Source organism: Chelon labrosus (genome assembly GCF_963514085.1).
Source record: "Chelon labrosus genome assembly, chromosome: 23".
NCBI lineage: Eukaryota > Metazoa > Chordata > Actinopteri > Mugiliformes > Mugilidae > Chelon > Chelon labrosus.
The window spans coordinates 21,605,309-21,619,831 of NC_140356.1; the positions used below are offsets into that span (position 1 = coordinate 21,605,309).

Consider the following 14,523-nt stretch of genomic DNA (forward strand, 5'->3'; position numbering starts at 1 on the left):
CAATTTCAATTTCAATTTCAATTTTATTTATATAGCGTCAATAACAATACAAATCGTCTCAAGACGCTTTACAAAAACCCGGCCTGAAACCCCCAGAGCAGCCTGAAGGCAACGGTGGCAGGAAAAACTCCCTTTTAACAGGAAGAAACCTCGAGCAGAACCAGAACCAGAACCAGAACCCAGCTCATATGGACGGACCCATCTGCCTAAGGCCAGCCGGGTACAGACAGAAGAAAGAGAGAAGAGAACAGCAAAGAGAGAAGAGAAGAGAACAGCAAGATAAACATACATCTGTCATAGATACACATATCTGACTAAAGTGTACATGTGGAATCTTATGATACAAACTGATGATGTTACATGACAGTTTGAAAATGTAAGAGGAATCATAGGCAGGTTGGAGAATTGTTCATTCAGGTAGGAGTGGAGAACTGCAGGATTCCATGAAGACTGGGCAGGCTGATGAGACCACGACAACAGATGTAGTATAGAGCTCCACAGGAAACACACCACTCCAGGCCAGAGATACTCACAAGAAGAGGGGGGAAGGGGGGGAAGGGGGGGGAAGGGGGGTGGGACACACACAGCAGTAAACATTCTACATAGTAATAGCACAGAATTGTATGACTAGTAGTATATAGGAAATTAGAGGGCAAGAGCTCTGTGCCAGAGAAAAGAAAGTGGAGGATGCGAGAGAGGAGAGAGAAGAAAGAAGGAGGACATGTGTTTGGTGCATCGTCCCCCAGCAGCCTATGGATGAGGAGAGAGGATGGATGGATGAGGAGAGAGGATGATGGATGAGGAGAGAGGATGGATGGATGAGGAGAGAGGGTGGATGGATGAGGAGAGAGGATGGATGGATGAGGAGAGAGGATGGATGGATGAGGAGAGAGAATGGATGGATGAGGAGAGAGGGTGGATGGATGAGGAGAGAGGATGGATGGATGAGGAGAGAGGGTGGATGGATGAGGAGAGAGGATGGATGGATGAGGAGAGAGGGTGGATGGATGAGGAGAGAGGATGGATGGATGAGGAGAGAGGATGGATGGATGAGGAGAGAGGATGGAGGATGGATGAGGAGAGATGATGGAGGATGGATGGAGGATGGATGGATGAGGAGAGATGATGGAGGATGGATGGAGGATGGATGGATGAGGAGAGAGGATGGATGGATGAGGAGAGAGGATGGATGGATGAGGAGAGAGGATGGAGGATGGATGGAGGATGGATGGATGAGGAGAGAGGATGGAGGATGGATGGAGGATGGATGGATGAGGAGAGAGGATGGAGGATGGATGGAGGATGGATGGATGAGGAGAGAGGATGGATGGATGAGGAGAGAGGGTGGATGGATGAGGAGAGAGGATGGATGGATGAGGAGAGAGGGTGGATGGATGAGGAGAGAGGATGGAGGATGGATGGAGGATGGATGGATGAGGAGAGAGGATGGATGGATGAGGAGAGAGGATGGAGGATGGATGGATGAGGAGAGAGGATGGAGGATGGATGAGGAGAGGATGGAGGATGGATGGATGAGGAGAGAGAGGATGGAGGATGGATGGATGAGGAGAGAGGATGGAGGATGGATGGATGAGGAGAGAGGATGGATGGATGAGGAGAGAGGGTGGAGGATGGATGGAGGATGGATGGATGAGGAGAGAGGGTGGATGGATGAGGAGAGAGGATGGATGGATGAGGAGAGAGGGTGGATGGATGAGGAGAGAGGATGGATGGATGAGGAGAGAGGGTGGATGGATGAGGAGAGAGGGTGGATGGATGAGGAGAGAGGATGGAGGATGGATGGATGAGGAGAGAGGATGGATGGATGGATGGATGAGGAGAGAGGATGGATGGATGGAGGATGGATGGATGGATGGATGGAGGATGGATGGATGGATGGATGGATGGATGATGGATGGATGAGGAGAGAGAGGATGGAGGATGGATGGATGAGGAGAGAGGATGGAGGATGGATGGATGAGGAGAGAGGATGGATGGATGAGGAGAGAGGGTGGAGGATGGATGGAGGATGGATGGATGAGGAGAGAGGATGGATGGATGGAGGATGGATGGAGGATGGATGGAGGATGGATGGATGAGGAGAGAGGATGGATGGATGAAGAGAGAGGATGGATGGATGAGGAGAGAGGATGGATGGATGAGGAGAGAGGATGGATGGATGAAGAGAGAGGATGGATGGATGAGGAGAGAGGATGGATGGATGAAGAGAGAGGATGGATGGATGAAGAGAGAGGATGGAGGATGGATGGAGGATGGATGGATGGAGGATGGATGGAGGATGGATGGATGGAGGATGGATGGATGAGGAGAGAGGATGGATGGATGAGGAGAGAGGATGGAGGATGGATGGATGAGGAGAGAGGATGGATGGATGAGGAGAGAGGGTGGATGGATGAGGAGAGAGGATGGATGGATGAGGAGAGAGGATGGATGGATGAGGAGAGATGATGGAGGATGGATGGAGGATGGATGGATGAGGAGAGAGGATGGATGGATGAGGAGAGAGGATGGATGGATGAGGAGAGAGGGTGGATGGATGAGGAGAGAGGATGGATGGATGGATGGATGGATGGATAGATGAGGAAATCTCCAGAAATAGAAACAGTCTCGGTCGTTTTCATCCCCTTTTCGACCAGTTTTGTGTTTAATAAAATTGGATGACTGTTTGTCACATGTGACCTGTAGCTGAAAATATACACGTTATCAATTGGTCTATTATTTATTATTAATAGTTCTTACTGTATCATTATATCATTTAATCTATGATCAAACATGTATATGTATTCACCACATGTATGAGTCAACATGCTGTCTTCACTTCCTGTTTTTGCCAGCGAGAGAAAACCAGTTATTAAACCATTTTATTAATTATTACTTCAGTATATTAGTAAATAATACGAATAAAACTCTGTTGGTAAATAATAAAAAATAGAACTACAATATGTAGTGTAGTATTAAATAAAAGTACTATTATTAACAATAAAACATGATAAACTACAGTTTGGGAGTGTTTGTTTATCTATTTGTGAATTTGTTAAAATGTCTAACGCTAACCCTTTTTTTAATTCAAGTCCAGTTTTCTTGAATAAACTCTCGCCTGTTCACAAACGCAGTCAGATTAAATGTAAAATCTTTTGAATGGATTTCCGTGTGAACGCTTTCGTGATGACAGAGCGGAACTAATGTTTGCGTCTGTGGTTCCTATCGAACCCGGATCGAGGTTGCACGCGGGAAGCTTGTGCGAGATGGCGGTCGACACACAGAGCGTTTAGGACTCAGTTTGTCGAGCTGCTGAAAGTTCTGCCTTATCTTATCCCTGCTTCTGGTCCGACTGATGGAGGGGGGTAAGCCCAATCTGGCGCTGGTCTACCAGGCGGTCCAGGCCCTGTACCACGACCCGGACCCTGCCGGGAAGGAACGGGCTTCGGTGTGGCTCGGAGAGCTCCAGAGATCGGTAGGAAAATGGGAGAGGCCGGGGGACCGGGCCGAGCGACGTGCGGAGGGAAGGGTGGAGGGTCGTGGTGTGCTTTAATGTGGTCCGTGTGGCTCACGAGGAAATGTTTTACCTGTGTGGAAAGGACAGGTGAACGGAACTGCGCAGTCTCAGGAGCGGCAGATTTCCGTTAGCATCACAGCTAAGCTAACAGAATGAATGGATCAAAACACTAACTGCTAGCTCGATGTTTAGCTTCACTGGAGTCCGTTAATAAGACGAGTCGTGATTTTAATTAAACTCTGTGTTTATTTGTGAGCAGATTTCTCCAGATTGAGTTTTAATGCGGGCCCGGCGTGTTGCTAGCTGTGTTGGTATGTTAGCATGGCTAATGTAGCCTTCAGCAAACAAGTCCAACTGCTTTAACTCGCGCTGCTAACCTGACGGACGGGTCCACACCAGACTCCAGTCAGAAAACAGTCATTTCTGCTGGTGATTAACATGTCAGTCACTTGTCTGTGTCTTAAAATGAAGCTCAACCACTTGGTTTACTGGGAGTTACTAAGATGACAGGTCAGAGTCTACCTGGAGCCCGGATCCAGAGTCTGTGTCAGACTCAGACCCAGATCCAGACTCTGACGTATATTCAGACCGAGACCCTGATCCAGACTCAGATCCTGATCCAGACTCAGATCCAGGCCCAGGCCCAGACTCAGACTCTGTGTCAGACCCAGACCCAGACCCGGAGCCGGTGGGAGGGTCTGGGGCGGTGCCTTCATGTAGAGCTGATTGTGTCTGTGACCTGATGGTAAGTGGACAGGTGAACAGGAGGTCAGATGTGGACAATGACATCACTTCCTGTCCTGCAGATGTATGCGTGGGAGATCTCAGACCAGCTGCTGCAGCTCAAACAGGACGTGGAGTCGTGTTACTTTGCTGCTCAGACGATGAAGATGAAGATCCAAACGTCCTTCTACGAGCTTCCACCTGAGACCCATAATGCACTGCGGGACTCTCTGCTGATCCACATCCAGAACCTCAAAGATCTATCACCTATCATCGTCACACAGGTACTGAGCTGACCTCTACAGGTGAATGTTGTAATAACTCAACCCGGTCCCGACCAGAACCAGATAACCGTGAGGATCTTAACATAAACATTTTATTTCCTGTCAGAATGAAGTTAAAGGGCTTGGTGGTGATTCAGTTTATTATTTTACTGATGGTTTTCCAGCTTCAGAACATAAGAGCTTGATCAGCTCTGGTTCTGGTCGTTATAGTGAAGTCACTGCTGATGTAAACGGATCATTTCCTGCTTCATGTGTTATTAATGATCAACGTCTGGTCACGGTCATATAAACATAAACCCTGAGTTGTCCTAGATGAACCCTGAACATCTTTTTGCATCAGCTGCTTGTTTTTCACCAGACTATGAGGAAATCAGTTCCAGAAGAAGAAGAGGAAGGAAGTTGATTATGAAAGTGTTAAAGTTTTTAACGAACATGTTTCAGACTTCCTCAGATGTCACATGTTTCTTCTCTTCTGTCTCAGCTGGCGTTAGCGATCGCTGACCTTGCTCTTCAGATGGCCTCATGGAAAGGATGTGTTCACACACTCATAGAAAAGTAAGATTTCACACCATCCTCCAAACCCCTTTGACTGCAGCACACAGAGATGGCTGCTGGTTATTTATTTGGGCTAACAGGAAGTTGTGTCTTTGCCTCATCACAGGTACAACAACGACATCAGCTCCATGCCCTTCCTCATAGAGATCCTCACTGTGCTCCCGGAGGAAGTTCACAGTCGATCTCTACGAATCGGAGCCAATCGTCGGACAGAAATCATTGAGGATCTGGCGTACTACTCCAGCACTGTGGTCACTCTGCTGGTCAGGAGGGTTTCACTGTCTCACTCTGTCTCACTGTCGTCTTCTAGTTTTCGTTTTCTCTGCACTGGTTAGAACCGTCGTACTCTCCTTATATCAAAGTTTCCTGTCCTCAGTCTGGACACTTGTTATTCTGAGCATCTTTGAGTTGGACTGATGTACACTGTGTTCGTCAGGGTTAGGCTTTAAATAACAAATTACCTGGAAGGTGTTTATTTCCTGTTTGTCTCCTGAGAACAAACAGCTGATTGATGAGGACCGTGGTCATCACGGACAAGGCCTCCGTTCTTTCTGTGGACATTTAAACTTGTCCGACTGGCTGGTTGTGTCTAGTTTTACAGGAAGCCAGTGTTTTGTTGTTAGACCAGTTTGAGTTTCTGAAACTTCTTTATTACAGACACATTACTTAATATCCACAGATTGACACAGAGGATCGATCTAACTTCGTTTATTTGATCAGGTTTCTGTTGAGAATGGAGTAAATCTGGCTGATGTTTATTTAATCTGTTTTTATTTTGGTTTCAGACGACATGTGTGGAGAAGACGGGCAACGATGAGAAGATGCTCATCAAGGTGTTTCGGTGTCTGAGCAGCTGGTTCAACTTGGGAGTCCTGGACAGTAACTTCATGGCCAATAACCAGCTGCTCATGGTGCTCTTCCAAGTCCTGGTGAGATACAAGCTTGTATTCTGGTAGAGGACGGCCTGAAGCCCTGACGTGTTCATTATCACTAATTAATTAGAGATGTTTAAATCTGTCTCCACAGCAGAGGGATGAAACCTCGACCAACCTACACGAGGCGGCGTCGGACTGCGTCTGCTCGGCTCTCTACGCCATAGAAAACGTGGACACCAACATGGCGTTAGCACTGCAGCTCTTCCAGGGCGTCCTGACGCTGGAGACGGCCTATCACATGGCTGTGGCTCGAGAAGACCTGGACAAGTGAGGACAGCTGGTTCTGACCGTTTCATTCATGGGCTAGCTGTGTTTTCTGTCAGGCTTACGTCTGGTTTCTGTTCTCAGAGTGCTGAACTACTGCAGAATCTTCACGGAGCTCTGTGAGACGTTTTTAGAAACCACCGTCAGGAGTCCAGGTCAGGGAATGGGAGACCTGAGGACACTGGAGCTGCTGCTGATCTGTGCAGGACACCCTCAGTACGAGGTATGGAAAGCACAGAACCCTAGTCCCAAAAATATCCACAGAAATAACTCTAGGTCCTAAAATAACCACAGAAATAACTCTAGTCCCAAAAATAACCGTAGCCTCCTACAGAGAACGTCCAAACATTACTGGACACCCTCAGTACGAGGTATGGAAACCGCAATAATAACCACAACAACAGAAATAACCCTAACCCAAAAATAACCACAAACCCCCAAATATAAAAACAACCCTAACCCCCGACAGACGACGTCTAAACAGGACACGGTTCCAGCCAGACTCCAGGTCTGGAGGCTCTTCTACTGTTCTGGTTCTGGTTCTGGTCCATGTACCGGTCCAGGGTGTTGTGTTCATAGTTCTGGTCTCTGTGATCCAGGTGGTGGAGATTTCCTTTAACTTCTGGTACCGTCTTGGAGAACATCTATATAAAATCAACGATGCGGCTCTTCACTCCATCTTCAGACCGTACATCCAGAGACTTCTGCACTGTTTGGCCCGACACTGTCAGCTCGACCCAGACCACGTAAGACACCAGTAACTGACACCTGCAGTCACTGAACTTGGTCCTGATGTAAATGTGTTTAATATAATCTGAGGTCATTGCTCCTGCAGGAGGGAATCCCAGAGGACACAGATGATTTTGGGGAGTTCAGGATGAGAGTCTCTGACCTCGTTAAAGACGTCATTTTTCTAGTTGGGTCCATGGAGTGCTTCTCTCAGGTAACCTCAGTTTCTGTGTTAATGTTATTAGTAGTTTTCAGTTGAGGATTATGTATCAACATGTAAACGTATGTGATCTGTTCTCAGTTGTACTCAACATTAAAAGAAGGGAACCCTCCCTGGGAGGTGACGGAGGCCGTTCTCTTCATCATGGCCGCCATCGCTAAAAGTGTCGATCCGTGAGTATCTGAAGAGACGAGGAAAAAAAAAACTCACATGACAAGATAAACTTTCAGATTTAAGCCTGATCATTTAATGGGTGATTTTCAGAGAGAACAACCCGACGCTGTCTGAGGTGTTGCAGCAGGTGGTATTACTCCCAGAGAGCGTCCACATGGCGGTTCGCTATACAAGCATTGAGCTGGTCGGAGAGATGAGCGAGGTCGTGGACAGAAACCCCAGGTTCCTTGGTATGAATGCATTCTGCTCATTGATCTAACTGACGTGTAGACGGCAGGTTCAGCACAGAAACCTTTAGGCCTCCTCTTACTTCAGGTCTCTGTCACTAAACCATTGTGTTTGTTCAGACCCGGTGTTGAACTACCTGATGAAAGGTCTCAGAGAGAAACCTCTGGCGTCTGCTGCAGCCAAGGCCATCCACAACATCTGTTCAGTGTGCAGAGATCACATGGCTCAACACTTCCAAGGCCTGCTTGACATCGCTCGCTCCCTCGACTCCTTTGCTTTGTCAACAGAGGCTGCCGTTGGACTTCTCAAAGGTACCGTCAGTACACTGTCAGTACACCGTCAGTACACCCAGAGCACACCTGTAACGACCCTACAGGTGTGCACACCTGTAGTAGCAAACTTCTCTGAGTTAAGCTGTATACCTGATGAAGGGTTGGTCCTCAGCCTTACCTGTTCGTCTCTGATTTCACGACCTGTTGACAGAAACCTTTCTCAGGTGTGAAAGTGGTGCAGCTGAACTGGACCAGTAGTTCTGGTGGAGGAGGGTTAGTTTGACAGAGTGGACTCGTCCATGGATGTGTCTGCATTCAGAGTTTATTGAGACTGTGTTGGCTCTTTGTCAACAGTTCAGTAGGAAGGAAATGTGTGTATAGTAGTGTTTGTGTTGCTCATGTTGATGTTGGTGTATGGACTGCTTTAACTAACGGACCAATAACGTGTTTGAGGTCATTGAATCGTCTGTCGTCTGTGCAGGTACAGCTCTGGTCCTGGCTCGACTTCCTCTGGAGAAGATTGCAGAGTGTCTCAGTGATCTTTGTGCCGTTCAGGTCTTAGCTCTTAAGAAGGTCAGTGGATATATTTTCAATTTCAAAGTTCAGTTAGAGATAGTAGAAGTGAAACTAAATGTTCTTATTTGTTGTTTCAGCTTCTAAACGAAGAGTCGACCAATGGTAAATCAGCTGATCCTACCGTGTGGTTGGACAGGCTGGCTGTTATCTTCAGGTGAGTGTACAAGCTCATTTACCTGTAGTCAAACTTTATTTAAATGAGGTGCAGACGGTGAATAGTTTGTTTGTGTCCAGACACACCAACCCCATCGTAGAGAACGGACAGACCCACCCCTGTCAGAAAGTCATCCAGGAGGTAAACCCATGAGCTCACCTCAGATTAATCTATTACATGTGTTGATGAGTCACCGTAGTCTGGCCTGTAACACCTCCTACCTGTGTGGCTCACCTGTAGATCTGGCCGGTGCTGTCAGAGACTCTAAACACTCACCAGGCTGATAACAGGATTGTGGAGCGGTGCTGTCGCTGTCTCAGGTTTGCCGTCCGATGCGTCGGAAAAGGCTCCGCCTCACTGCTGCAGCCACTCGTCACTCAGGTGAGATACCCCTGGATCCTCAGAGTGTTTGTATGTCAACAGTTTACCGTCTGTGGCTCTGGAAACACTGATCACATGTTTGTTGTCCTCAGATGGTGAGTGTGTACCAGGTGTATCCACACTCCTGCTTCCTGTATCTGGGCAGCATCCTGGTGGATGAGTACGGCATGGAGGAGGGATGCAGGCAGGGGCTCCTGGACATGTTACAGGTAAACACACATGAGCTACTGATCTGTGAGGAGGAGCAGGAGGAGGATGATGATTATGATGATTATGATGATGATGACCTCCTCTTCTTCCTTTAGGCTCTGTGCATGCCGACCTTCCAGCTGTTGGAGCAGCCCAACGGTCTGAGGAATCACCCTGACACTGTGGACGATCTGTTCAGACTGGCCACCAGGTCAGATGCTTATATACAGCATTTATAGTTTAGATAGATGAAACTGTTGTGTCTAACTTTAGGTTGAGAATGAGCAAATAAGCTTCGACCAAGAGCTTTGAGTTTAACGCTGACCTCACAGCTTACCTACAGGAGGTCGGGATGACAAACACAGAGAATTAGAATAAGACTGAAGGTCTCATTAGAAGAGTTTCCTCACTGGAGGTTTGTTGTTTCTCACCACTGTGTCTAGAAACCAGAGATCAGCTGCTGCAGAGACCGAGGCCACATCCAAACCCGTCAGTCTTTCTAAATGCCTCATGTCTTCTCGTCTCTGTCCAGGTTCGTCCAGAGGAGTCCTGTCACTTTACTCAGCAGCAGCATCATCGTTCACATCATCCAGTGTGCCATTGCCGCCACCTCATTGGACCACCGAGACGCCAACTGCAGCGTCATGAAGTTTGTTCGAGACCTCATCCACACGGGGGTGGCCAACGACGTGAGTGATTCAGAGTTGGCGTTCTGAGGTTAAAGGAAGGAGCTACGTGTCACTTCCTGTTTAGAGAACATCCACTTATCGCGCTGCGTTATTTATAGTGTAGAACAATCGACGGTTCATGTCCCCCAGGTCATGACCTGAACCGTGGTCGGTAGATATTCAAGGGGGCGCTGTTGGTGTGTAATAGTTAAAACTCATTATCATCACTTCTAATGCACAGCATACTCAGCTCATAGGTGTGATTGGTTGACGGGAAGATACGAAGAGAACTATCTTCAGCCTGTCTTTACAAACGCCAACGTCTTTGTCTGCAGCACGAGGACGACTTCGAGGTGAGGAAGCGTCTGATTGGTCAGGCCATGGAGCAGCACGGTCAGCAGCTCATCACTCAGCTCATGCACTCGTGTTGTTTCTGTCTGCCGCCGTACACGCTGCCCGACGTCGCTGAGGTGCTGTGGGAGGTCATGGTGTTTGACAGGCCTGTAAGTAACATTAACACCTGCTGAGGCCTTCAGGTACAGTTACACATGTCAGTAAATCGAGGAACTGGTTCTGTGTTTGTTTTCAGACGTTCTGCCGCTGGCTAGAAAGCGCTCTGAAAGGTTTACCAAAGGAGACGTCAGGAGGAGCCGTGACCGTGACTCACAAACAGCTGACTGACTTCCACAAACAGGTCACCAGGTGAGACATCAGCTGATCCATCCCAACAGCCGCGTAGATCTGTTAACCTGCTGATAAGGTTTAGCTAACTCATCGTCAACCAGTGAAGTCATCGGTTTGTCGCGGTTGCCATGGTTACACACACAGAGATGCAGTGGAACAGTGTGAATACTGAAACACCTTGAAGTTTAGGTTTTTACTGGGTTAGTATTTCATCTCACTGATATTTAAGCTCCGCCCCCGGCTTCAATCTGATCAAACCAGACGTTAGGAACAGTTTTTCCTCTGATCATTGACCAGATCAACCAGAACTGACACTAACAAAAGCTCCAGGAGCTGTGAGGCTTTCTGATGGGCGGATGGATAGATGGATGGATGGATGGATGGATGGATGGATGGATGGATAGATAGATAGATAGATAGATAGATGGATAGATGGATAGATGGATGGATGGATGGATGGATAGATAGATAGATAGATAGATAGATGGATGGATGGATGGATGGATGGATAGATGGATAGATAGACAACTTTATTGATCCTTTTGGGAGGTTCCTGCAGGGAAATTGACATCTCCATCGCATACAGCACTGTCAGACATACATGTACACGACTTAAACCCCAAATACCCAACACCCAGAAAAAGAATAATAATAATAAATATGTGACTGCACATACGTGGCTATTGCACAAATATTGTGATTGCACGTGGTTAAAAAGAAAAATACCAGCTACACATTATTATTGTTGCACCCATGAATGGTCAGGAAATCAGGGAACTGGCTGCCCCTCCTGTCTTTCAGTCCCTTTCCCTTTTGTCCTCCTCCCCCCAAGTGAGTGGTGGTTAAACAGTTTGATGGCACGGGGGACAAATGAGTTCCTCAGTCTATGTGTCCTGCACTTTGGGAGGAGCAGCCTCTCTCTGAAGGTGCTTCTCTGGCTGCTGATGGTCGTGTGTAGAGGGTGGCTGGCATTGTCCAGGACACCCGTTCTCTCTGCTACAGTAGCCAGAGGGTCCAGCCTCGTGCCAACCACCGAGCCAGCCAACAGGGACATATTAAATGTTTCTGATTGGTCACCTCAGGGTTGTCTGCTGGGTTTTGTTGAGACTCGTCTTAAGGTAGAATGCAGGAAACTGATCGAGTTCAGACTCGTCCTGAAATCAAAAGAATCAGAAGAAGGCAGGAGGACGGATTTAATCTGAAGACTTTGTTCTGTGTCTCTACCTGGAATCACCAGACTCAGTGAGGTGATGGGTAACCATGGTAACGACATCTTTGACACCCAAGGAGAAGTGAAATGTGATGTTTGGTTTCAGAGCTTCACACAACTGTGTTTCTTCTTTTCTTGTTCAGTGCTGAGGAGTGTAAACAGGTGTGCTGGGCCATCAGAGAGTTCACCAGACTGTTCCGATAGCTGCAGCCTTCACACAACACCAGGTAACTGATTACACAGGTAACTGATTACACCAGGTAACTGATTACACAGGTAACTGATTACACCAGGTAACTGGTTACACAGGTAACTGGTTACAACCAGGTAACTGGTTACAACCAGGTAGCTGGTTACAACCAGGTAACTGATTACAACCAGGTAACTGGTTACAACCAGGTAACTGGTTACAACCAGGTAACTGGTTACATCGTACCCTACCACACAGGCAGCCTTTGACCACGACTGCACTCGTTGGTGTTTTAGCTGATTGTGACTAAATAAATTAATTTCCTGCTCTGAACTTTTCCAGGTTAAATCTTTTGTTGACCAACATTCAGAGGTGACGGCAAAAAGCTGCGACTGCAGACGAGGATCCAAAGGGATGAAGATGATGAAGATGATGACGATGGAAGGACTTTGAATGTGAAACGGGACCGACACTCTGAAGGACTGACAGAGTGGAGGCCGATTGGGCAGACTGAGTGCCCAGGTGGTGGGTGGGCGGGGCCAGGCCCAGCAGGTGGACTGGGTCGGGGACGGAAGGAGTTCATTGGATGGATTAGTCCTGCTGGATCTTCATCAGTGATAAATCAGAGGACGTGCCTGGTCAACAGTTTTTAAGAGAAGATTTATTTTTGGGACTTTGGTCGTGATGTTTTTTGTCCGTGCCATAAAAAGAGCCAGAAAATTTCCCATGATGCTCTTGGCTGAGCGGCTGCCTGAGGAGGCGTAATGCTGGAGGATTTGGCGTCACCTTTGACCTTTTTAACTTTGGTTGAATTTTAGTTGTTTTTCCAGAAAGTGAGGCCGAGTGAACTCTGGGTAATGAGGTGAAAAGACTGACAACATGACGTCATCAGAGATGTAGCCTTGTTGTAAACAATAAAAACAACTGGAAAATAAACTGCTGCTTCAGTGTTTGCAGTTATTCTCCTGATGAAACCTTAAAATACCAAAGAAATCATCTGTGAGCTCCAGGGAAACAGACTCAGTCAGTACGGTCAGTTCTCAGTCATCAGGTCATAGTTTATCAAACTCACCTGGAGACATCTCCTCAGTCGCCGTAGCTCCTTCAGGTTTTAGACTCATGACTGCCTCCTGTGGTTGATGGAGGAAACCACGCTGGGTTTGAATCTCACTAGTTGTCAAAGTGAAGTTTCCTCCTGTTGCCACAGGGAAGCAGTCATGAGTCCATCCAGGTGGGTCAGTGGTTGGAGTGAATACCATGATGGTGTACGCTGCCAGCAGCTTCCAGGTTTGATTCACAACCGGACCTTCTAACTATCTGATGGAGCTCAGCACCAACACAAGGTTAGTTAAGATGAGGTTATGAAGAGGTGAAGACTATAACAATGGAACCACAGGTGAGTTTTGGGAGTCAACTGCAGTCTGCAACAAACCGATGATACTTCAACTGAACCTGGAACTTGGCTCCAGGTAACAACATTTGACAGAACAGTGGTCAAATGTAAGCGAGTGAAACTGGGAGAGGAGAGAATCCTGTGTTTGGATATCAACAGCTACACTGGAATGATGTGGCGCTATGTCTGTGTATTCAGGGAGCTAAGAAGAGCTACTGTTAGCCGGGAGGCTAGGAGGAGCTACTGTTAGCTAGGAGGCTAGGAGGAGCTACTGTTAGCTGGGAGGCTAGGAAGCTGCTGTTAGCTAGGAGGCTAGGAGGAGCTACTGTTAGCTGGGAGGCTAGGAAGAGCCTTGTTCATGATGCATGTTGATTTAAAAGAGGACACAGGGTTAAGGTTAGTGAACAGGTGAAGGGTCAACATTGTGTTAATCTTCAGGTGTCTGCTGGGAGTTCTGGTCAGAATGGTTCCTGGTCACCTGATCCATTCAGGTTCTGATCCCTTGAGCCATTGGTTTTTATTAAAGACACTTTTAAGATGAGCTGATATTTGAAAAAGAGCAGCAGCAGAGTGGAGCAAAATGAAGGTTAATCCTCTGGAGAGAAGGACCGAGGCTTTTTATAATTAAAAACATCTGTTGAGAACTGTCAAACTTTTATTAAATGAATTAACATGATTTAGTTATTTTGTGACAACAAGGAAACAAAATTATTCTTTTCATATTCTGTTCATATTTCATATTCTTTTCATGGTGTGGTCAGGTTTAGATTAAAATGGATCTTTTCATAATGTTAATCTGATTCAGATCAGTCATGGAAGGAGACGACTGGCTGGAGCTTTACAGGACAATCGACTATGATCCTCCCAACAACGTTAAAGGCTGAAATCAGGTGAAGTATATTAACTGCAGAATTAATAATAACTTGAAGCATTTCATACTTGTCTTCCAGATTGAGTCATTAAATTAGTCTACACCACCCACTCATAGTAATTAGATCAAATGAGTTAAAGCAAAGTTTACTCTTAATCTTCCTCATCCAGACTGGAAAACACAAAAACCAATTCTTTTTGTTGTGGTGTATCGTCCACCTGCTCCTCACTCTGAGTTTTTATGTGATTTAGTTCTTAGAACAAATCAAGTCATTATAGTAGGTGACTTTAACATCCATGTTGATGT

General features: G+C 46.8%; 1 protein-coding gene across 1 annotated transcript; it reads left to right on the forward strand.

Annotated features, from left to right (window-relative positions):
- The first annotated feature begins 3,150 nt into the window (after nt 1-3,150).
- tnpo3 (transportin 3) lies at nt 3,151-14,005 on the forward strand. The gene is made up of 23 exons (XM_084573445.1): nt 3,151-3,475; nt 4,324-4,524; nt 5,006-5,079; nt 5,186-5,342; nt 5,865-6,008; nt 6,106-6,281; nt 6,363-6,501; nt 6,878-7,024; nt 7,114-7,221; nt 7,309-7,400; nt 7,492-7,631; nt 7,749-7,940; nt 8,383-8,474; nt 8,555-8,631; nt 8,712-8,772; nt 8,872-9,012; nt 9,105-9,221; nt 9,318-9,412; nt 9,734-9,890; nt 10,205-10,372; nt 10,459-10,571; nt 11,907-11,990; nt 12,296-14,005. The coding sequence occupies exons 1-22, from the start codon at nt 3,356-3,358 to the stop codon at nt 11,965-11,967; spliced, it is 2,772 nt and encodes a 923-aa protein (XP_084429571.1). The 5' UTR covers nt 3,151-3,355; the 3' UTR covers nt 11,968-11,990; nt 12,296-14,005.
- The last annotated feature ends 518 nt before the right edge of the window (nt 14,006-14,523 follow it).